The sequence below is a fragment of the Anser anser genome (assembly GCF_964211835.1).
Source record: "Anser anser genome assembly, chromosome: 27".
In the NCBI taxonomy this organism is placed as follows: domain Eukaryota; kingdom Metazoa; phylum Chordata; class Aves; order Anseriformes; family Anatidae; genus Anser; species Anser anser.
Window position 1 is genome coordinate 7,862,206 of NC_139748.1, and position 23,326 is coordinate 7,885,531.

Below are 23,326 nucleotides of genomic sequence, written 5' to 3' on the forward strand. Positions count from 1 at the left end.
GCCCGACAGCGCCGCGGGGGGGCTGGCGCCGTAGGTGCGGCCTCGGGGAGGCCGTGACGGGGCCGGGCAGGGGCGGCTGCGGCGGGCCGAGGGCACGGTGCCTCTCCGCAAGAGGCTGGCCCCAGCGCGCCGTCCTCCCACGGGCTCGTGTGCCCCCGCGCCAGGGCAGCCCTGCAGGGCCAGGGAGCCTCCGCTCCTCTCCCTCGCAGCCCGGTCGCGGCCCCTCGCAGTGCCGGGCCCCGCGGGGGCCGCCTCGGCACAGCCCCGCCGCCGCCGGCTTGCCGCGGGCCGGCACGGGAAGCGGGCTCGTGGCGTTGCAGCCGCCCTGCTGCTGCCCTGCCTTTGGTGCCGCGGCCAGGTTGGAGCCGGGCTGAACAAATTCCCAGTGTTTCTGAGAGCTTCTCCTCGCAACCTGGTGCGCTTCCTCTTTCCTTTTCCTTTCTGAGGCCACCCCAGATAAAAGCTCATCTGCTGCAGAAGCAACAGGAGCTGGTCCGTGCTGTGGGTCCCAGGGACACCTCGAAGCGGAGTAAGGGAGGGAAGGGCTCAGGGCTGTGGCAGGGAGCCACAGTCACCTGCCCCAGCAGCTCCATCGTTACACCCGGGCTCTGCTCCCAGCTGACACAGCCTGTGCCATGGAGGGGGAGGCGGGCAGTCAGCGGAGCGTGCTGAACCTGGTGGCTGTGTTTGAAGACTGTGGGTAAGGAGCACACGTCAGGGGCGCTGCAGGTGCATTAGGGCTCCACGTGCTGTGGGTTTTGGAAAGAAGACCCGTGGTGGAGGTGGTTTGGAGGCTGTGGGGAAAGGCGATTGGGTAATCTGTTTTTCTTTAGCACTCAGATTTGCCCTGCAGCTTTCCTCGTGCTGCAGGTCATGGAGAAAAGTCTGAAAACCTCAGCTAGGAGGTGACTGACTTTGCTGGAGGTTTCTGTGCCAGGATCAGGTTTAGGCTCAGTACCTTTGCAGTTAGCCTGCCTGCTGAATGTTGTTTTTCTGCTGCTTCTGGAGAAGAGGATTTTGGTTTGCAAACATGCAGACAGTTCTCACCCAGTGGCAAGTACGGCTTGGAGCGGTAGGTGTGCACGCTTCCTGCCATAGCTCCACCAGTACACCTCCAGCTTCCTCTGCAACTCTTCTGACCAGAGCAGCCGCATGAGCTCTGGGCCAGAAGGTAGACAGCTGGGCACTTCACAGTCCTTGGAAATCGGCTGCTTGAGTGTCTAGGAGGGCCTGAGCCTCAGACACCAGCTTCAGACATCCAGTTGTTTGCAGCAGTATGACTCCTAGGAAAGGGAACAGAAAGCATCTTGCAAGGGAGTGTGTGTGTGGGGGGGGAGTGAATGCCTTTCAGGCTGTGTGGCTGCTCTGTAAAACAGCATCTTCACTTGAAGCATGAGCTGGGACCTGCAGATCACACGGGATGACAAACAGCATAGGCCACAGTCAGGGCTGGTGATGTGCCTTGCCCCAGTGAAGTGGTTCTGAGGCTTGGGGTGGGTCGTGTTTGTTGTCAGTGCCTCGGTTTTCCTATCTGCTAAATAGGGATACCAAATATTGCCTTTTCTTATATCTGTGAGGTGCTGTCAGTGAGCCTTGGTTTTGCAGCCCTTCATAAAGATGGCGAGACATAAGATTTCCTTCTGCTCCAGGTGCTTTGCCTGCATTATGTGCTTTGCTTGACCTTTGTGCTCTGAATGGCTTCAGATTAGCATGGTTGTTCCCATGGTCCTACAGTCACAATTTGTCTTGTGATGTTGTGTTGGAACCACTTGTGGTCTTTGATCTATCCCCGTTTTGCTGCTGCAGTGTGTTTGTTGTTTGCATATGTTTGAGTTAGGGGAAATAAAAGTAACTTTTATCGCTTTTGGAGGAAGCTGTAGAACCTGGAAACAAGTTTTCTGGAACAGAAAACAGCTTAGCCGAAGTCAGCACAAGTCATACTGCAAATAGAAAGAGAGAAGTTCCCTGTTGGATCTCAGCAGCGGATTTAGGCCGACACAGGTCTGGGAGGCACTCGGAGTGATGGATAAAGCATCTCTATCACATGAAGGACTATGACTGCCTCCAAGGACAGGTGTGCGTGGCTGTGGATGCACTCACAAGCTCACAGACACATGCTGGTCCATGTGGGGATAGATCTGTCCTCCTCTTCAGATGAGTGTCTGCTATTGAGTCACTTCCTGTCTGCAACTTCATGGTTTTATGTCCAGTTTCATCCTGCTTTTCTCCTCCTCATTCCATTCCTGTCTGCAGGCCACCACTGGATGTCTTACTGGTTTCTGCCTGGAGGAATTTACTAAACAACCAGCTCTCAGGTGACAGACAGCTCACTGCTGTCATCTTCAAGGTGCTGCTCTGGACTTGTCTTCCTTGTCTTTGCCAGAAAAGAGAGAAAGTCACTAAAAGATCACCATTCTGCAAAACCACAAACCTTCCTCAGGGCTGAAACGTCTTGGCTATTTGGCTTTTAAAGCCTCGTGCCCAGGACAGCTGGTTCCCTGCTTTGGCTCCATGGCAGCAGTAGACAGAAAGCCAGAGCTGTTCCAGTGCTGCAAAGGACAGGTCTTCACTTTGGGCATTAAACAGCTGGGAGCAAGCAAAGATCCAGATGTGCCATTTGCTAGCACCAAAGCTAAATGGCGTGGACTTGAAGTGGAAGAGGATCCTGCTGGGAACAGGGATGATTCCCTTCCATGGATAAACAGTACAGTCAAGCTTTGTCTGACATGAATCCGAAGTGGTGGTGTGAGCCCAGAGATGGAAGTGGTCTTCATGGGGGATTTGTCATGTCCCTGGGGAGGAAGGTTGAAAGGATAAGGTCTGGGATGATCAAGGACTGGCATTGCCTTGAAAGTTGTTGTGTTGGTGAGAGGCATTCAGAGGCTGTCAGGTTTCTCAAGTCAGGTCCTAGCACAATTAGTAAAATGAGTTTTAAACTAGAGATCCAGACTGGAAGTGGCTTGAAGAGCATCATGCCAAGTCGAGCATATGGAGACATGGGGAACAAGTTGGCAGAGACACATCTCTGGGAAGAAACACTGAAGTGGGAGGGGAAAACCTCCAGGTGGTCTGTTGCATCCCAGAATTTTGGCTGGAAACCTTCAGCAAAACACGGTGACGTGTTTGTGTGCTATTGCAAGGAGACATCAGGAGTGGGGAGGAGAAGAGCCTGGGGCAGGGCAGGAAACCCAGCAAAGCCTCAGATTTTAGATTGCTCCCACCTAGTGATGCCTGAGAGGAAGTGATGGGCTGTGCCAAGGAGACGTGTGGCTTGTGCAAGTCTGGAAGGCTAAGATGGCTCATGCTGCCTGTGGATGGGATAAATGGCTGAGCTGTGCTCTTGCAGAGCAGGATGGGGATTAACCACACCAGCAGGAGGAGCCAGGAGAGGAGAGACTGGATCATGTCACCCTCAGACTACGTATAGGCTTTCAGACACTGGATTGTATCAGCAGGGTTGTGGCAGAGCAAGGTAGCATCAGCACTGAGGTGCTGCCGTTTCCTGCCACCTTGCTTGAGGATGGTAGCCTGATCCTAGGCCAGCTCAGGGCAGTGCTGTGGGAAAGCCAGCCTATGGGTTGGCAGCCGGGAGGCCTGCACTGTGCTGGGGCAGCTGATCATGCTGGTTCCCCCCCTTGCAGGGCTGGCAAATTCCCCTGGAGGGACCAACACTCTCTGCATGGCCAGACTTGTCCTGTGACCAGCCAGCCCCAACAGCTTCCAGCATCCTCAGCCAGCCAGGGCCAGAACTTCTCCCATATGGCTGCCAGGCACCAAGCAGAGCAAGAGAGTGAGGAGGAGGAGGAACAGCAGCAGAGGAAGGCCTCAGCAGCAGGGCAGAAAGAGCAGCAAGGTCAGAAGGGGCTTAGCTTCAAATGCCTTCGTTCTTTCCGACACAAGATCAGCGGGGACAACTGGAGGAAGCAGCAGGATCCAGGCCTCGAAGCTGGCAGCAAGGTGAGCTCCGGAGGTGGTTCCTGGTAAGCTGGTGGGTGCCCGCACCCAGTTGTGTGTGCTGGATCAGAGCTGAGGTCTCTGCTGAGCAAATCACTGCCCCGTCAAGGTCTGGTGCAGGGGGTGACTGAGAAGTGGCCCTGTTCCTGGTGCTTTGGGCACAAATTCCCTGTAGTCAGATAGATTCAGGCAGAGCTTGTGTCTTCTAGCTCTGATATAACTATAGCATGCGGGTCAGATGCTCAGGTGGGCCCTGCTGGGTTGGTCCCACAGCGTCACCTGTGCCAACTGCAGATGCATTTCTGCAGGTCTCATTCAGAAGCCTTGGTGGAACTGCAGACCATGGGGTTAACCCTCCCCACGCTGCCCTACTGTATGAGATCACTAGGCCTGTATTGCCCTAGGAGAAACGGGCATGGAGGAAGGAGTGACCTGTGAGAATGTGAGCCAAGCTTCCCCACAGCCCGCAAACAGCTTTGTTTTCACACTGTGTTGAAGCCCTTCCTTTGCCCTGACCCAGAGCAAGGTCCACTTCCAGTTGGACTGTGGGCTCTGAACCCTGCGGAACAGAGCTGGATCCCCTCAGGCTGTTAGGGACAGCCCACATCACTGCCCATGAGACTGAGCTCTTCTCCTTATGTAGGAGCCAGAGGAAAAGAAAATCGCTCTGGAGCTGCTGGAGACAGAGCAGGCTTATGTCAACCGCCTCCACCTTCTCGACCAGGTGAGCTGGGGAGCAGAAAGGCACATGCAAGCCTGGGAAGTGATAGCCCTGCTGCAACCAGCCCCCACTAGCACAGCCTGGGCAGCCCATGCTGACAAACCAGGCAGGACCAAGGCACAGGCCACACTTAGCAGTTGTCATGTGCTCCTTGACAGGGCTGGGATATTGTGGCAGTGCCTGGGCTCAGCTCAGTGTGTGCACAGGCCAGGAACTGTTTCCTGGAGGTTATGGAAAGAATGAATCTGTGCAGATGTGAGCCTTGCTGGGTTGCTGGTTGTCACAGCCAGAGAATCACAAAATCATAGAGTCATAGAATCACAGAATTGTTTGAGTTGGGAGGGACTTCAAAGACCACCGAGTTCCAACTCACCTGCCGCGGGCATGAACACCTTCCACCAGACCAGGCTGCCCAAAGCCCCATCCAGCCTGGCCTTGAACACTACCAGGGATGGGGCATCCACAGCTTTTCTGGACAGCCTGTTCCAGTGCCTCACCACCCTCATAGTAAAGAATTTCTTCCTAACGTCTAATCTAAATCTACCCTCTTTTACCTTAAAGCCATTACTCCTTGTCTATTCCTGTGCTCCCTGATAGAGTCTCTCTCCAGCTTTCTTGTAGGCCCCCTTTAAGTACTGGAATACTGCTATAAGGCCTCCCTGGATCCTTCTCTTCTCCAGGCTGAACTCAACTCCAACTCTCTCAGTCTGTCCTCATAGCAGAAGTGCTCCAGCTTCTGATCATCGTTATCACAGTATCACACAGATTTCTAGGTTGGAAGAGACCTCAAGATCATCGAGTCCAACCTCCGACCTAACACTAAGTACTCCACTAAACCATATCGCTAAGCTCTACATCTAAACGTCTTTTAAAGACCTCCAGGGATGGTGACTCCACCACCTCCCTGGGCAGCCCATTCCAATGCTTAATAACCCTTTCGGTAAAGAAGTTCTTCCTAACATCCAACCTAAAACTCCCCTGTCGCAACTTTCGCCCATTCCCCCTCGTCCTGTCACCATGCACGTGGGAGAACAGACCGACCCCCACCTCTCTACAGCCTCCTTTAAGGTAACTGTAGAGAGCGATAAGGTCGCCCCTGAGCCTCCTCTTCTCCAGGCTGAACAAGCCCAGCTCCCTCAGCCGCTCCTCGTAAGACTTGTTCTCCAGACCCCTCACCAGCTTCATTGCCCGTCTCTGGACTCGCTCGAGCACCTCCATGTCCTTCCTGTAGCGAGGGGCCCAAAACTGAACACAGTACTCGAGGTGCGGCCTCACCAGAGCCGAGTACAGGGGCACAATCACTTCCCTAGACCTGCTGGCCACACTGCTTCTTATACAGGCCAGGATGCTGTTGGCCTTCTTGGCCACCTGAGCACACTGAGCCTCCTCTGGACAGGTCCAGCTCTAACAGGTCCATGTCTTTCTTATGCTGGGGGCTCCAGAGCTGAATGCAGCACTGCGGATGATAGAGTCTCCTGCAGAGCAGAGCAGGGTGGGAGAATCACCTCCCTTGACCTGCTGGCCATACTTCTTCTCATGCAGCTCAAGATACAATTGGCTTTTGGGGCTGCAAGCGCACATTGCTGGCTCATGTTCAGTTTTTCATCCACCAGTACCCTCAAGGCCTTCTCCACAGGGCTGGTCTCTTTTCACTTCATCGCCCAGCCTGTGTTTGTGCTTGGGATTGCCCCGACCCAGGTGCAGGCCCTTGCACTTGGCCTTGTTGAACCTCATGAGGTTTGCCCAGGCCCACCTCTCAGTCCTGCCCAGGTCTCTCTGGATGGCAGCCCTTCCCTCCAGTGTGTTGACCACACCAAGCAGCTTGGTCTCATCAGCAAACTTGCCGAGGGTGCACTCAATACCACTGTCCTTGTCACTGACAAAGATGTTAAACAGTGCCGGTCCCAATACCGACCCCCTGTGGGACACCGCTCGTCACTGGTCTCCACCTGGACATCAAGCTGTTGACTGCAACTCTAAGTGCGACCATCCAATCAATTCCTTACCCACCGAGTGGTCCATCCATCAAATCCATGTCTCTCCAGTTTGGAGAAAAGAATGTTGTGCAGTGCAGTGTCAGGTGCTTTGCATGTGTCCAGGTAGATGATATCAGTTGCTCTTCCCTTATCCACCAATGCTTTAACTCTGTTGTAGAAAGCCACTAAATTTTGTCCGGCACGATCTGCTTTTAGTGAAGCCATGCTGGCTGTCACAAATCACCTCTCTGTTCTCTGTGTGCCTTAGCGTAGTTTCCAGGAGGATCTGCTCCATGATCTTGCCAAGCACAGAGGTGAGACTGACTGGCCTGCCAGGTCTGTTCCCTGGGTCTTCCTTTTTTCCCTTTTTAAAGATGGGGTTTAAGTTTGTCCTTTTCCATTCACTGAGAACTTCACCAGACTGCCACAGCTTCTCAAATAGTGGCTTAGCAACTTCATCCACCAGTTCCATCAGGCCCTGTGGATGCATTTTGTCAGGTCCCTTGGACTTGTGCATATTCAGGTTCCTTGGATGATCTCAAATGTGATCTTCTCCTACCTTTCTTCCAGGTATTCTATACAGAGCTGATGAAAGAAGCCAAAAATGGGAAGACAGTCCCAGAGGAGGTGGTAAAAATGATCTTCTCCAACATTTCCTCCATCTACCAGTTCCATGCCAAGTTCTTCCTGCCAGAGCTGCAGAAGCGTATGGAGGATTGGTGAGCTGTGGGAGGGGAGGGCGCAGGATGTCTGGGTTAATTTCCCAGAATAAGGGAGTGGTGGTGAATTTGGCCTCCCAATAGGACTAGAGAGTTCAAGCCTGTTTTGCTCCAGACGTCTTTGTGCTGGAGAGCACTTCCTTAAAACAGTCCAGCCCAGATTAAGCTATTTCTGAAAAGGGGAGTGACATCTCATGTGGCTTAGGAGTTTTCCCAGGAATGAATGCCAAGGCTGGCTGGCCATGTACTTGTTCTAGAGAGTGGGGAGTTGTATGGGGATGTAGCAGGCCTCAGCCATAAACCTCTGTCCTCTGTCATGCACAAACTGCCCCCCTTTTTTTATCTCTTGCTGTCCATCTTCCCTATGGTCTGAGGAAGCTGCGATTCCCTACTGCAGGAGCTCCCACCCGAGGATCGGGGATGTGATCCAGAAGCTTGCACCATTCCTGAAAATGTACGGTGAATATGTGAAGAACTTCAACAAGGCTATGGAGCTCATAACTGTCTGGACAGAGAAGTCACTGCCCTTTCAGGAGCTCATTGCTGACATCCAGGTGATAGGCCATGGCAGTGTGGGGGGACCACAGCAATGCTTCCCAAAATCTCCCACCAGGGAGGAAGCAGAGGAGAGTAGGAACTGCTGTGTTTACTGTTTCTTTCTCTGTGCATGGGTCAGAAGAGGAAGGTCTGCGCTAACCTAACACTGCAGCACCATATGCTGGAACCAGTACAGAGGATCCCACGCTATGAACTCCTCCTGAAAGACTATGTCCAAAAACTGCCGCCTGAGTCCCCAGATTGGCATGATGCAGAGAGTAAGAGCTCCCTGCTGTAGTAAGCAGCAGGGTGGGTTGGTAGGGGAATTGACAGCTCCTGGTGTTGTACATGGGCATCAGGCTACCTGGGTCCTCTTAACAGATGCTCTCGGATAAACCTCTCAGTCTGACCCTTTTCTGACCCCTTTAGGGTTTGTGAAAGTTGTTGGGAAAGGTGGGTGATGGTTCAGGACAAGATGCCCTGCTGCAGAGCATTTCCCTGCAGGGAGATCTGCGATAACCAGGGGAGGTATCACAACCATGTGGATAACAGCAGTTCCCAGTCCAGCTGGGATGGAGGATAAATTAGCACCCTGTGTGTCCCCCCACGACTGTCTCTGCTGCACAGTCTAGCTGGACCCAGGCACCTGTGTGGTGCTCAGGGCCATTCAGATGGTGTCCAGGGTAGGACAGCAGCCACTGCATGTGTGGTTCCTGGTGAGGACAGATGCAGGAGTTTTCTCCTGCCTCTCCACAGCAGGCATTTAACCCTTCTTCCTTTCTCTTTTCCTTGCAGAGGCCCTGGAGATGATTTTCATGGTGGCCAAGCATTCAAATTCAGCTATTGCCGAGATGGTGAGTGCCTGTCCCAGCTGGCAGTGCTTTGCAAGTCATCGCATGGTGATTTGCTGGCTCTCTGCCAGATTTCCTTATTGCCTCATTGCTGTGCAACTCAGAGCAAAACCGTGCCCAGAATGGGGCAGGGTTCAGCAGGGGAGGTATGCTTTTTGGTATCTGCTTTTGGTATCTGACCCCCATCTCCCCGAGCTTGGGGAAGTAATGCCTGTAGCATCAGCTGTGTTGTGACAGGCTGTTTCCAGTCTGGAAGCTGCTTGTGAAGGTCAGTCTGGGGTGAGTGAGATGTGCCATCTCCCCCAGTACTCAGTAGCTGGGCTGGGGCTGGAGGGGACCCAGGTGTGACAAGGTGGTGGCTGTACAGCTCCCTCCCAGACAGGTCCCCCTGCCTCCCCCAGGAGCGGCTGCAGAACCTCTGGGAGGTCTACCAGAGACTGGGCCTTGAGGATGACATTGTGGATCCCTCCAACGAGCTGATCAAGGAGGGGCCAGTCCAAAAAATCTCAACCCGCAACAACAGCACATCGGAGAAGTACCTGTTCCTGGTGGGAGCCAGGATGCCAGGGGGAAGGGGCAGGGAGCAGGTGGGATAGGGATGGCGAGAGGGGCAGACAGCTCGGCCAGGGGTGTTGGTGGCTCATCTCTGTGTAGAAGGGATTATTTCAGATCTGGGGGGTTTGAACACCCTGGTTCAGGGCTCCATGTGTTTGGGAACCTCTGATTCCCTGGGGGATGCCAGAATCCTGGAGTGCTTTGCCTTTGCAGGGTGGGAGAGGGCTGGGGCAGAAGTAGGCACTTTTTAGTCCAAATCCTTCCCAGGGACCAGCTCAGCTCCTAGGGTCTGAGGGACCCTTGATCCTAGGGAACCCCCCAGCCCTGAGCAGATAGGTTGCTGGGCACAGACCCACACTCTCCTTCTCCTACACAGTTCAACAACATGCTGCTGTACTGCGTGCCTAAGGTCATTCAGGTGGGCGCTGAGTTCCAGGTCCGCCTCCGCATTGACATGGATGGCATGAAGGTCAGACAAGCCTTTTGTCTTTGTGCTTTCTCCAAGGCCCTGGGGAACAGTTTCAGAGGCTTCCTCCAAATGTAGCCCTCTCTGGGGTGTAGTGTGGCTGCTACCTTGTACTTCCTGGGAAGGGAGGAAGAATTTGGAGCTGGCGATGACTTTGTGGGGGAGGGGGACTGGTTGCAGTCTGATCCTGTGGGATTGCATTGCAATGTCATGCATGGATTTGAGGGGCTGAAGGGCTTCTGCCTGAGGGAACTCCCTGTTCCTCACTTCACAGATGGAGGTCCCTTTGAGCTGGACATTTGTTCAGCTGCTCCCCATGTTCTCTTCGGTGTCTCTCAGGTGCGGGAGCTGAATGACATGCAATTCCCTCACACCTTCCTGGTCTCGGGAAAGCAGCGGACGCTGGAGCTGCAGGCCAGGTAAGGGAAAGTGTGATGGCCCCATGTCTCCTCAGGGAGGAGGGATGCCAGCTCATCCATCTCCCTTTTTACACTTAGGTCTGGGGAGGAAATGAATGCCTGGATCAAGGTACTGCTGAGTGCTGTGAGAGGTGGCACATCTCACACCAGCTGGATGCCTGGGTCCCCAAGGGTGCTGATCCCCTACCTGTCAGTGTTTGGATAGCCCCCCTATCTGTCCTTCCAGCCCTGCCTTCCCTTCTAGGCTTTCCAGGATGCCATTGACAGGAAGGAGAAGAGGAGTGAGAGCTTTAAGATGGTTGTGCGTGGACTGGAGACAGGAAACCCCACGCTCAAGGTAACCCTCCTGCCCTTCCCATGTCCTGTCTGTCTTCAGCATCCCCCTACGCTGAAGCTCAGGGAGATCACACTTTGCTGTGCCTCAGTTTCCTAAGCTAAACCCTACAGGACTAGTGGGGGCAGACTGGGGAGGGACGAGTAAGTGCAGAGGGCCTGGGGAGGCTGAAAGGAGTGTGAGCAGGACCACCCTGACCATGGCTAGCCAGCCCCAGCAATGCCATTTCCCACCCTCAGACAGAAGAGCTGGGCCGCCGAGCCCCACAGTGGGTGCGGGACAACTTGGTGACCATGTGCATGCGCTGCAAGGAGCCCTTCAATGCCATCATGCGCCGCAGACACCACTGTAGAGCTTGTGGATACGTGGGTTACCCTGTCCCCCAACTCCTCCCTTCCCTTCTGGCCTGAGCAATTGGGCCAGGAATGCAGCCTTTGTACACTCTGCACCCCTTTACCTGGGCTTGGGGCTGTTTCCTGGCCCTCAGCTCCTCATGGAGTCACAGGGATGTCCCAGTCCTACCCTAACCCTATCAGTGTCCATGTCTGATGGTTGTAGGTGGTGTGCGCTCGCTGCTCAGAACACAAGGTGAAGCTGCAGTATGATGGGAACCGCCTAAACCGTGTATGTCAGGAATGCTATGTCTTCCTGATGGGCCATGTAGTGCTGGAAGACCAGGAGTGGAAGCACAAAGGCATCCTGGAGGTCAGTTGTACCCCTCTCTGCCCATCCTCCCTGTGCCCTGCTCCTCCAAGCTCTGCTGCCATGCCCAGTCCTTTGATCAGTGCTCTTTCTGCCTCCACTAACACTGGGTGTTTAGAGATTTGTTGGCTGGTTTTTTTTTGGCAGAAAGGAGCCGCAGAGATATCAGGCAGGAGTCTTTTGTGCAGTTCCCTGCAGCTGCTGGACAGGAATGGCAAGGGAGGCATGAGGGGCTGGTTTGTTATCCCATGGGATGATCCCCTTGTGCTGTACATTTATGCAGCCCCCCAGGTAAGGCTGGGCTCAGCTCGATCTGCAAGGGACAGCCCAGTGCTTAGATTCCCTGCCTTTCATTGCTGTGTTCTCTCTTGGCAGGATGTCCGAGCCCACACCTCCATTCCGCTGCTGGGCTACCAGGTGAGGGACCTGCCACAGGGCAACGCCCAACACCTCTTCCAGCTGGAACAGTCCCAGCAGGTCTACACCTTCCTGGCCGACACGGAGGAGCTGAAACAGCGCTGGATGAGGACCATGGCACGCTGTGCTGCAGGAATCATACACCCAGGGGAGGGTGAGGATGTGGACTCATGCAGTGACGCAGAATGAAGCCAGGCCTAACTCCTGGGCTGCCTGGTGGGTCACACCTACCCACCAACACCTGCTCATAGCCAGCCTTAGGCAGATCCCCCACCTCTCTGCACTTTAATTTTTCACTGCAAAAAGGGCAAGGTGGGGGTATGTTTGCCACCATATGGACAAGCCAATTCCCCCTCCCCTCCCCTCCCCTCCCCTCCCCTCCCCTCCCCTCCCCTCCCCTCCCCTCCCCTCCCCTCCCCTCCCCTCCCCTCCCCTCCCCTCCCCTCCCCTCCCCTCCCCTCCCCTCCCCTCCCCTCCCCTCCCCTCCCCTCCCCTCCCCTCCCCTCCCCTCCCCTCCCCTCCCCTCCCCTCCCCTCCCCTCCCCTCCCCTCCCCTCCCCTCCCCTCCCCTCCATAGAGGACGGAGGCACCCAGGATGTGAAGTGCGGGGAAAGCCAGGGCATTCTGGGGATCCCACAGCCTGCCCGGCATTGATCTGCTGCGTCGTGCTGCCGCCTGAGGGCAGCAATGCCTCAGCTTTCCTCCGAGCCTGGTGGTGGATGTTGGAGGGGCTATGCCTGTGTTTGTGAAAGCATCTATGGAAGTGGAACCGCTGCCATAAATCCTTCCTCTTACCCCAGTGCACAGTCTAAGGAGCCTTTATGGAGGGTGTATTTTCTGGAGTGCCCTGCAGGATTGTCAACACAGGCTGTTCCCTAGCATCATCTTACCCATAACCAGTCCCAGTCTTGCACCCTGCAGAGACCAAGCTGGTAGCTTGCCTTCACCCAGCTTGGGGACCCTAGTTCAGGATTTAGGATGCTGCTTTCCCAGCCTGTCACAACTCCTGACCTCACAGTGCTGCAGTCCCATGGTGTGGGGGTACCCTGTAAAGATGGACACCCCCATCTGCGTCCCTGTGCTGGCTTGCACTCTGCCCATCCCAGACTTTTCCTGGACCTCATTCTGCTCACAAATGCTTTTCACCTTCGTACCTCTCTTGGTCACCCGGTTCCTGCAATGCAGTGCTCTGGGACAAGTCTGGGTGCACACCCATGGTACTGCCACACTAAAGCAGAGTAGCAATGCTGGGGAGATGGGGGAATTCCCCTCTACACCATCAGCATAACCCCCCTCCGCAGCATTTTGCCCAGCATTGCAGGCTGCAGCCTCTCTTCCTATCCTTTTTAGCTCCCCAGAAATGTTGCCCAGGCAGAAGTTGCCACTTTGAGCCTGACAGGGGCTCAAAGGGGATGCGGAGAGTCTCCAGGGGCCGCAGCAGCCTTGCATCATATAGGGAGCTGGGGGTGCCCACTTACCCATCAGACAGGGACAGCTACTTGCACAAGGGCCCTGCAGCAGCACCAGCCCCAGCCAGAAGCACAGTGGCCTCAGCCAGGGCCCAGGGGTGTCACAGGTCAAAGGAATCTGAAGAGGGTATGAGACACAGCAGGTCAAAGCCCCGTATTGCAAATGGGGACAACACTCAGGGAAAGGATCAGGGTCAAAGACGAGCCACAGCCATCGCCATTCTGGGGGTCTTTGGGGAGCCATGAGAAGTCTGTAAGTTTTGTCTGCCCTCCCCAGCCTAATCATTTCAGCACATCCCAGGAAAGGGCAAGCCGTGGTGGCTTTATCTCCTCTGAAGTAAAGAGATACTATCAAGGCATTGCAGAATCAAAATATCCTGAATTGGAAGGGACCCACAAGAATCATTGGATTTGACTCCTGGCTCCATAGGGGACCACCTCAATATTAAACCACGTGTCTGAGAGCATTGTCCAAACACTTCTTGAACTCTGGCAGTCTTGGTGCTGTGACCACTGCCCTGGGGAGCGTGTTCCAGTGCCTGACCACCCTCTTGGTAAAGAACCTTTTCGTAATGTCCAACGTGAACCTCCTCTGACACATCTTCATGTCATTCTCTCAGTTCCTATCACTGCTCCCAGAGAGCAGAGCTCAGCGCCTGCCCCTCCACTCCCCCTTGTGAGGAAGCTGCAGGCCGCTATGAGGCCTCACCTCAGTCCCCTCTCTCTAGGCTCAACAAAACAAGGACCTCAGCTGCTTCTTCACATATCTTCACCTCTAGACCCTTCACTACCTTTGTTGCTCTCCTTTGGGCACTCTAGTAGTTTTTTCTGATATTGTAGTAGTTTTTTTCTGATATTGTGGCACCCAAAACTGCGTGCAATACCTGAGGTGAGGCCATGCAGAGCAGAGCAGGACAATCCCTTCCCTCGACCGGCTAACTGTTGTGCTTGATGCACCCTAGGACACGACTGGCCCTTCTGGTTGCCAGCACACACTGATGATTTGTATTCAACTTGCTGCTGAACGGGAGCCCTAGCTCCTTTTCCGTGGGGCTGCTCTCCAGCCTCTCATCCCCCAGACTGTGTGTTTATCCAGTGCTGCCCTGTCCTAGGTGCAGACTCTGGCACTTGCTGTTGTTAAACTTCATGCAGATGGTGAATTCCCAGCTCTCTAATTTGTCAAGATCTCTCAGCAAGGCCTCTCCAGCCTCAAGGGAGGGGTAAGGGGGACAGGAGCTCAGATGTTGGGGCAGAGCTCTGCCAAGGCACTTACCCCCAGGGTACCCCCAAGTTAGGGTTAGGGGTAAGGGTTAGGGTTAGGGTTCGGGTTTGGGTTATTGTCCACCATTAGGGTTAGGGTTCGTGTTAGGTTTAGGGTTCGGGTTAGGGTTCGGGTTAGTCTTAGAATTAGGGTTAGGGTTAGTCTTAGCATTAGGGTTAGGGTTATTGTCCGCTGTTAGGGTTCGGGTTAGGTTTAGGATTTGGATTAGGGTTAGGATTGGGATAGGGTCAGGGTTAGGTTTAGGGTTAGTGTTAGGGTTGGGTTGGGGTTAGGGTTTGGGTTAGGGCTTAGGGTTAGTGTTTAGTGTTAGGGTTTAGCTTTAGGGTTTAGTGTTAGGGTTAGGTTTAGGGTCAGTGTTTAGGGTTAGTGTAAGGGTTAGGGTTAGGGGTTAGTGTTAATAGGGTTTAGAGGTTAGGCCTAACATTAGGGGGGAAGGCCAAAATATGAGGGTGGGGGACACCAAATTTTGGGGGGGACCCCTAAAATTGTGAGGGCGAAGTCCCAAATTAGGGGAAAGGAACCCCAAAGTTGTGGGGGGAACCCCAAAATTGGGCGGAAGAACCCTAATATTAGGGGAGAAACCCAAAAAAGTATGGTGGGGGACCCCAAAATTGGAGGGGATCCCCAAAACTGGGTGGGCAAAGCCCCAAATTAGGGGGAAGGAACCCCAAAATTGTGGGAGGCATCCCTAAATTTGGGCAGAAGAACCCTTAAATGGAAGGGTGAAACTCCAGAATTGAGGGGGAGACCCCCAAAACTGAGGGAGAAGACCCAAAATTGGGGGGACCCCCAAAATTGGGGTGGAAGCCCCAAATTAGGGGAAGGAACCCCAAAAATGTGGTGAGACCCCAACATTGGGGTAAAGAACCTTATTATTAGGGTGGAAGGCCAAAAAAGGATGGCGGGGATGCCAAAATTGTGGGGGGAACCTCTGGAACTGGGGGGGAATCCCCAAAATTGGGGGGAACCCCAAAACTGGATGGGGCAAAGCCCCAAATCAGGAGAAGGAAACCCAAAATTGTGGGGAAGAACCCTGAAATGGAGAGGTGAAAACCCAAAATTGAGGGGAAACCCCCCAAAACTGGGGGGGGAAACCCCCATAAACGCAAAACAGAAGGGGGAACGTTGGAGGGCAAATAATGGCGTCCTCCGGCAAGCAGCGAGGCTCAATTTTCCAGGGAGTGCTGGGAAATGTAGTTCTCAGGCACAGGACGTCCGGGAGGCCATGTTGGGTGCCCAGAGCATGCCGGGAGATGTAGTTCTCGGTCACTGGACATCCGTGAGGCCATGTTGAGTGCCCAGAGCATGCCGGGAGCTGTAGTTCTCGGGCACTAAACTGCCGGGAGGCCATTTTGGGTTCACAGCGCATGCCGGGAGTTCTTGGGTTAGGGTTAGAGGGTTAGGGTTAGGGCTTAGGGGTTAAGGGTTAGGGGTTGGGGTTGTGGTTAGGGTTGGGTTTAGGGGTTAGGGGTTAGTGTTAGGGGTTAGGGTTAGGGCTAGTGGTCAGGGGTCACAGGGGTTGGGGTTAGGCATTAGGGTTAGGGTTAGGGTTAGGATTGTTAGGCCTAGGGTTAGGCCTAGGGTTAGGCCTAGGCTTCGGGTTAGGCCTAGGACTAGGGTTAGGCCTAGGGTTAAGCAAAGGGTTAGGGTCAGGGTCAGAGTCAGGGTCAGGGGTTAGTGGTTAGGGTTAGGGTTAGGGTTTAGGGTAAGGGTTAGGGTTAGGGTTTACGGTAAGGGTTAGGGTTTAGGGTTAGGAGTTAGGATTAGGGTTAGGGTTAGGGGTTAGGGTTAGGTTTAGGGTTAGGGGTTAGGGTTAGGGCTTATGGTTAGGGGTCTTGGTTAGCATTACAGTTAGGGTTAGTAGGGTTAGGGTTAGTGTTAGGGTTAGGGTTAGGGTTAGGTGTAGGTTTAGGGTTAGGTTTAGTAGGGTTTGGTTTTAGTGTTAGCATTAATGTTAGGGTTAGGAGTTAGGGTAAGGGCTTATGATTAGGGGTTAGGGTTAGGGTTAGGTTTAGGGTTTAGGGTTAGGGTTAGGGTTGGGTTAGGGTTAGGGTTAGGCTTGTGTTTAGGTTTAGGATTTAGGGTTAGGCTTTGGCGTTAGGGTTTAGGGTTTAGGGTTTAGGGTTAGGGTTAGGGTTAGTGTTAGGGTTAGGGTTGGCATTAGGTTTAGGGTTAGGGTTTAGGGTTATTGTTAGGGTTAGGGTTAGGCTTAGGCTTAGGGTTATGTTTAGGGTTGTTTGGAAAGAGGGAAGGCGCAGTGTCCTGTTGAGTGTGGGGTTCCGTAAAGGCTCCCCCAGGGAGTTCAGGTGTACCCAAAGGCTTCCGCTGAGAGCACTTTTTGATGGCAGAAAGTGGCACCGTACGTATTTTTTCGGGTCTAACTCGGGTTCAGCTTCTTGTTGCGGTTAGGGTTATGTTTAGGGTTGTTAGGAAAGAGTGAAGGCGCAGAGTCCTGTTGAGTGTGCGGTTGTGTAAAGGCTCCCCCAGGGAGTTCAGGTGTACCCAAAGGCTTCCACTGAGAGCACTTTTTGATGGCAGAAAGTGGCACCGTACATGTTTTTTCGGGTCTAACTCGGGTTCAGCTTCTTGTTGCGGTTAGGGTTATGTTTAGTGTTGTTAGGAAAGAGTGAAGACGCAGAGTCCTGTTGAGTGTGGCGTTCCGTAAAGGCTCCCCCAGGGAGTTCAGGTGTACCCAAAGGCTTCCGTTGAGAGCACTTTTTGATGGCAGAAAGTGACACTGTCCGTGTTTTTTCGGGTCTAACTCGCGTTCAGCTTCTTGTTCCGGTTAGGGTTATGTTTAGGGTTGTTAGGAAAGAGTGAAGGCGCAGAGTCCTGTTGAGTGTGGGGTTGCGTAAAGGCTCCCCCAGGGAGTTCAGGTGTACCCAAAGGCTTCCGCTGAGAGCACTTTTCGATGGCATAAAGTGGCACCGTCCGTGTTTTTTCGGGTCTAACCCGGGTTCAGCTTCTTGTTCCGGTTAGGGTTATGTTTAGGGTTGTTAGGAAAGAGTGAAGACGCAGAGTCCTGTTGAGTGTGGGGTTGCGTAAAGGCTCCCCCAGGGAGTTCAGGTGTACCCAAAGGCTTCCGCTGAGAGCACTTTTTGATGGCAGAAAGTGGCACCGTCCGTGTTTTTTCGGGTCTAACTCGGGTTCAGCTTCTTGTTGCGGTTAGGGTTATGTTTAGGGTTGTTAGGAAAGAGTGAAGACGCAGAGTCCTGTTGAGTGTGGGGTTGCGTAAAGGCTCCCCCAGGGAGTTCAGGTGTACCCAAAGGCTTCCGCTGAGAGCACTTTTTGATGGCAGAAAGTGGCACCGTACGTGTTTTTTCGGGTCTAACTCGGGTTCAGCTTCTTGTTGCGGTTAGGGTTATGTTTAGGGTTGTTAGGAAAGAGTGAAGACGCAGAGTCCTGTTGAGTGTGGCGTTCCGTAAAGGCTCGCACAGGGAGTTCAGGTGTACCCAAAGGCTTCCGCTGAGAGCACTTTTTGATGGCAGAAAGTGGCACCGTACGTGTTTTTTCGGGTCTAACTCGGGTTCAGCTTCTTGTTGCGGTTAGGGTTATGTTTAGGGTTGTTAGGAAAGAGTGAAGGCGCAGAGTCCTGTTGAGTGTGGGGTTGCGTAAAGTCTCCCCCAGGGAGTTCAGGTGTACCCAAAGGCTTCCGTTGAGAGCACTTTTTGATGGCAGAAAGTGACACCGTCCGTGTTTTTTCGGGTCTAACTCGGGTTCAGCTTCTTGTTGCGGTTAGGGTTATGTTTAGGGTTGTTAGGAAAGAGTGAAGGCGCAGAGTCCTGTTGAGTGTGGGGTTGCGTAAAGGCTCCCCCAGGGAGTTCAGGTGTACCCAAAGGCTTCCGCTGAGAGCACTTTTTGATGGCATAAAGTGGCACCGTACGTGTTTTTTCGGGTCTAACTCGGGTTCAGCTTCTTGTTGCGGTTAGGGTTATGTTTAGGGTTGTTAGGAAAGAGTGAAGACGCAGAGTCCTGTTGAGTGTGGGGTTGCGTAAAGGCTCCCCCAGGGAGTTCAGGTGTACCCAAAGGGTTCCGCTGAGAGCACTTTTTGATGGCAGAAAGTGGCACCGTACGTGTTTTTTCGGGTCTAACCCGGGTTCAGCTTCTTGTTGCGGTTAGGGTTATGTTTAGGGTTGTTAGGAAAGAGTGAAGACGCAGAGTCCTGTTGAGTGTGGGGTTGCGTAAAGGCTCCCCCAGGGAGTTCAGGTGTACCCAAAGGCTTCCGCTGAGAGCACTTTTTGATGGCAGAAAGTGGCACCGTACGTGTTTTTTCGGGTCTAACTCGGGTTCAGCTTCTTGTTGCGGTTAGGGTTATGTTTAGGGTTGTTAGGAAAGAGTGAAGACGCAGAGTCCTGTTGAGTGTGGGGTTGCGTAAAGGCTCCCCCAGGGAGTTCAGGTGTACCCAAAGGCTTCCGCTGAGAGCACTTTTGGATGGCAGAAAGTGGCACCGTCCGTGTTTTTTCGGGTCTAACTCGGGTTCAGCTTCTTGTTGCGGTTAGGGTTATGTTTAGGGTTGTTAGGAAAGAGTGAAGACGCAGAGTCCTGTTGAGTGTGGGGTTGCGTAAAGGCTCCCCCAGGGAGTTCAGGTGTACCCAAAGGCTTCCGCTGAGAGCACTTTTTGATGGCAGAAAGTGGCACCGTACGTGTTTTTTCGGGTCTAACTCGGGTTCAGCTTCTTGTTGCGGTTAGGGTTATGTTTAGGGTTGTTAGGAAAGAGTGAAGACGCAGAGTCCTGTTGAGTGTGGGGTTGCGTAAAGGCTCCCCCAGGGAGTTCAGGTGTACCCAAAGGCTTCCGCTGAGAGCACTTTTTGATGGCAGAAAGTGGCACCGTACGTTTTTTTTCGGGTCTAACTCGGGTTCAGCTTCTTGTTGCGGTTAGGGTTATGTTTAGGGTTGTTAGGAAAGAGTGAAGACGCAGAGTCCTGTTGAGTGTGGGGTTGCGTAAAGGCTCCCCCAGGGAGTTCAGGTGTACCCAAAGGCTTCCGCTGAGAGCACTTTTTGATGGCATAAAGTGGCACCGTACGTGTTTTTTCGGGTCTAACTCGGGTTCAGCTTCTTTTTCCGGTTAGGGTTATGTTTAGGGTTGTTAGGAAAGAGTGAAGACGCAGAGTCCTGTTGAGTGTGGGGTTGCGTAAAGGCTCCCCCAGGGAGTTCAGGTGTACCCAAAGGCTTCCGCTGAGAGCACTTTTTGATGGCAGAAAGTGGCACCGTCCGTGTTTTTTCGGGTCTAACTCGGGTTCAGCTTCTTGTTGCGGTTAGGGTTATGTTTAGGGTTGTTAGGAAAGAGTGAAGACGCAGAGTCCTGTTGAGTGTGGGGTTGCATAAAGGCTCCCCCAGGGAGTTCAGGTGTACCCAAAGGCTTCCGCTGAGAGCACTTTTTGATGGCAGAAAGTGGCACCGTACGTTTTTTTTCGGGTCTAACTCGGGTTCAGCTTCTTGTTGCGGTTAGGGTTATGTTTAGGGTTGTTAGGAAAGAGTGAAGACGCAGAGTCCTGTTGAGTGTGGGGTTGCGTAAAGGCTCCCCCAGGGAGTTCAGGTGTACCCAAAGGCTTCCGCTGAGAGCACTTTTTGATGGCATAAAGTGGCACCGTCCGTGTTTTTTCGGGTCTAACTCGGGTTCAGCTTCTTGTTCCGGTTAGGGTTATGTTTAGGGTTGTTAGGAAAGAGTGAAGACGCAGAGTCCTGTTGAGTGTGGGGTTGCATAAAGGCTCCCCCAGGGAGTTCAGGTGTACCCAAAGGCTTCCGCTGAGAGCACTTTTTGATGGCATAAAGTGGCACCGTACGTGTTTTTTCGGGTCTAACTCGGGTTCAGCTTCTTGTTCCGGTTAGGGTTATGTTTAGGGTTGTTAGGAAAGAGTGAAGACGCAGAGTCCTGTTGAGTGTGGGGTTGCGTAAAGGCTCCCCCAGGGAGTTCAGGTGTACCCAAAGGCTTCCGCTGAGAGCACTTTTGGATGGCAGAAAGTGGCACCGTACGTGTTTTTTCGGGTCTAACTCGGGTTCAGCTTCTTGTTGCGGTTAGGGTTATGTTTAGGGTTGTTAGGAAAGAGTGAAGACGCAGAGTCCTGTTGAGTGTGGGGTTGCGTAAAGGCTCCCCCAGGGAGTTCAGGTGTACCCAAAGGCTTCCGCTGAGAGCACTTTTTGATGGCAGAAAGTGGCACCGTACGTGTTTTTTCGGGTCTAACTCGGGTTCAGCTTCTGTTGCGGTTAGGGTTATGTTTAGGGTTGTTAGGAAAGAGTGAAGACGCAGAGTCCTGTTGAGTGTGGGGTTGCGTAAAGGCTCCCCCAGGGAGTTCAGGTGTACCCAAAGGCTTCCGCTGAGAGCACTTTTTGATGGCAGAAAGTGGCACCGTCCGTGTTTTTTCGGGTCTAACTCGGGTTCAGCTTCTTGTTGCGGTTAGGGTTATGTTTAGGGTTGTTAGGAAAGAGTGAAGACACAGAGTCCTGTTGAGTGTGGGGTTGCGTAAAGGCTCCCCCAGGGAGTTCAGGTGTACCCAAAGGCTTCCGCTGAGAGCACTTTTTGATGGCAGAAAGTGGCACCGTACGTGTTTTTTCGGGTCTAACTCGGGTTCAGCTTCTTGTTACGGTTAGGGTTATGTTTAGGGTTGTTAGGAAAGAGTGAAGATGCAGAGTCCTGTTGAGTGTGGGGTTGCGTAAAGGCTCCCCCAGGGAGTTCAGGTGTACCCAAAAGCTTCCGCTGAGAGCACTTTTTGATGGCAGAAAGTGGCACCGTCCGTGTTTTTTCGGGTCTAACTCGGGTTCAGCTTCTTGTTGCGGTTAGGGTTATGTTTAGGGTTGTTAGGAAAGAGTGAAGACGCAGAGTCCTGTTGAGTGTGGGGTTGCGTAAAGGCTCCCCCAGGGAGTTCAGGTGTACCCAAAGGCTTCCGCTGAGAGCACTTTTTGATGGCAGAAAGTGGCACCGTACGTGTTTTTTCGGGTCTAACTCGGGTTCAGCTTCTTGTTGCGGTTAGGGTTATGTTTAGGGTTGTTAGGAAAGAGTGAAGACGCAGAGTCCTGTTGAGTGTGGGGTTGCGTAAAGGCTCCCCCAGGGAGTTCAGGTGTACCCAAAGGCTTCCGCTGAGAGCACTTTTTGATGGCAGAAAGTGGCACCGTACGTGTTTTTTCGGGTGTAACTCGGGTTCAGCTTCTTGTTGCGGTTAGGGTTATGTTTAGGGTTGTTAGGAAAGAGTGAAGACGCAGAGTCCTGTTGAGTGTGGGGTTGCGTAAAGGCTCCCCCAGGGAGTTCAGGTGTACCCAAAGGCTTCCGCTGAGAGCACTTTTTGATGGCAGAAAGTGGCACAGTACGTTTTTTTTCGGGTCTAACTCGGGTTCAGCTTCTTGTTGCGGTTAGGGTTATGTTTAGGGTTGTTAGGAAAGAGTGAAGACGCAGAGTCCTGTTGAGTGTGGGGTTGCGTAAAGGCTCCCCCAGGGAGTTCAGGTGTTCCCAAAGGGTTCCGCTGAGAGCACTTTTTGATGGCAGAAAGTGGCACCGTACGTGTTTTTTCGGGTCTAACCCGGGTTCAGCTTCTTGTTGCGGTTAGGGTTATGTTTAGGGTTGTTAGGAAAGAGTGAAGACGCAGAGTCCTGTTGAGTGTGGGGTTGCGTAAAGGCTCCCCCAGGGAGTTCAGGTGTACCCAAAGGCTTCCGCTGAGAGCACTTTTTGATGGCAGAAAGTGGCACCGTACGTGTTTTTTCGGGTCTAACTCGGGTTCAGCTTCTTGTTGCGGTTAGGGTTATGTTTAGGGTTGTTAGGAAAGAGTGAAGACGCAGAGTCCTGTTGAGTGTGGGGTTGCGTAAAGGCTCCCCCAGGGAGTTCAGGTGTACCCAAAGGGTTCCGCTGAGAGCACTTTTTGATGGCAGAAAGTGGCACCGTCCGTGTTTTTTCGGGTCTAACTCGGGTTGAGCTTCTTGTTGCGGTTAAGGTTATGTTTAGGGTTGTTAGGAAAGAGTGAAGACGCAGAGTCCTGTTGAGTGTGGGGTTGCGTAAAGGCTCCCCCAGGGAGTTCAGGTGTACCCAAAGGCTTCCGCTGAGAGCACTTTTTGATGGCAGAAAGTGGCACCGTACGTGTTTTTTCGGGTCTAACTCGGGTTCAGCTTCTTGTTGCGGTTAGGGTTATGTTTAGGGTTGTTAGGAAAGAGTGAAGACGCAGAGTCCTGTTGAGTGTGGGGTTGCGTAAAGGCTCCCCCAGGGAGTTCAGGTGTACCCAAAGGCTTCCGCTGAGAGCACTTTTTGATGGCAGAAAGTGGCACCGTCCGTGTTTTTTCGGGTCTAACTCGGGTTCAGCTTCTTGTTGCGGTTAGGGTTATGTTTAGGGTTGTTAGGAAAGAGTGAAGACGCAGAGTCCTGTTGAGTGTGGGGTTGCGTAAAGGCTCCCCCAGGGAGTTCAGGTGTACCCAAAGGCTTCCGCTGAGAGCACTTTTTGATGGCAGAAAGTGGAACCGTACGTGATTTTTCGGGTCTAACTCGGGTTCAGCTTCTTGTTGCGGTTAGGGTTATGTTTAGGGTTGTTAGGAAAGAGTGAAGGCGCAGAGTCCTGTTGAGTGTGGGGTTGCGTAAAGGCTCCCCCAGGGAGTTCAGGTGTACCCAAAGGCTTCCGCTGAGAGCACTTTTTGATGGCAGAAAGTGGCACCGTACGTGTTTTTTCGGGTCTAACTCGGGTTCAGCTTCTTGTTGCGGTTAGGGTTATGTTTAGGGTTGTTAGGAAAGAGTGAAGACGCAGAGTCCTGTTGAGTGTGGGGTTGCGTAAAGGCTCCCCCAGGGAGTTCAGGTGTACCCAAAGGCTTCCGCTGAGAGCACTTTTTGATGGCAGAAAGTGGCACAGTATGTGTTTTTTCGGGTCTAACTCGGGTTCAGCTTCTTGTTGCGGTTAGGGTTATGTTTAGGGTTGTTAGGAAAGAGTGAAGACGCAGAGTCCTGTTGAGTGTGGG

General features: G+C 53.1%; 1 protein-coding gene across 9 annotated transcripts; it reads left to right on the forward strand.

Moving 5' to 3' along the window:
- Window positions 1-8: 8 nt before the first annotated feature.
- On the forward strand, window positions 9-14,152 carry FGD2 (FYVE, RhoGEF and PH domain containing 2). Of its 9 annotated transcripts, none has more exons than XM_083812866.1 (17): window positions 9-700; window positions 3,642-3,957; window positions 4,598-4,678; window positions 7,222-7,370; window positions 7,768-7,924; window positions 8,047-8,185; window positions 8,703-8,761; window positions 9,160-9,306; window positions 9,690-9,782; window positions 10,119-10,198; window positions 10,277-10,307; window positions 10,443-10,535; window positions 10,772-10,897; window positions 11,091-11,237; window positions 11,382-11,525; window positions 11,610-11,805; window positions 12,228-14,136. In XM_083812866.1, the coding sequence occupies exons 1-17, from the start codon at window positions 636-638 to the stop codon at window positions 12,302-12,304; spliced, it is 2,100 nt and encodes a 699-aa protein (XP_083668992.1). In that variant the 5' UTR covers window positions 9-635; the 3' UTR covers window positions 12,305-14,136. The 9 variants fall into 9 exon arrangements, with proteins under 9 accessions (XP_083668992.1, XP_083668998.1, XP_083668995.1 ...); XM_083812872.1 differs by having other exon boundaries at window positions 10-415; XM_083812869.1 differs by lacking the exon at window positions 9-700 and having other exon boundaries at window positions 2,451-3,957; window positions 7,321-7,370; window positions 12,228-14,145.
- Window positions 14,153-23,326: the final 9,174 nt, after the last annotated feature.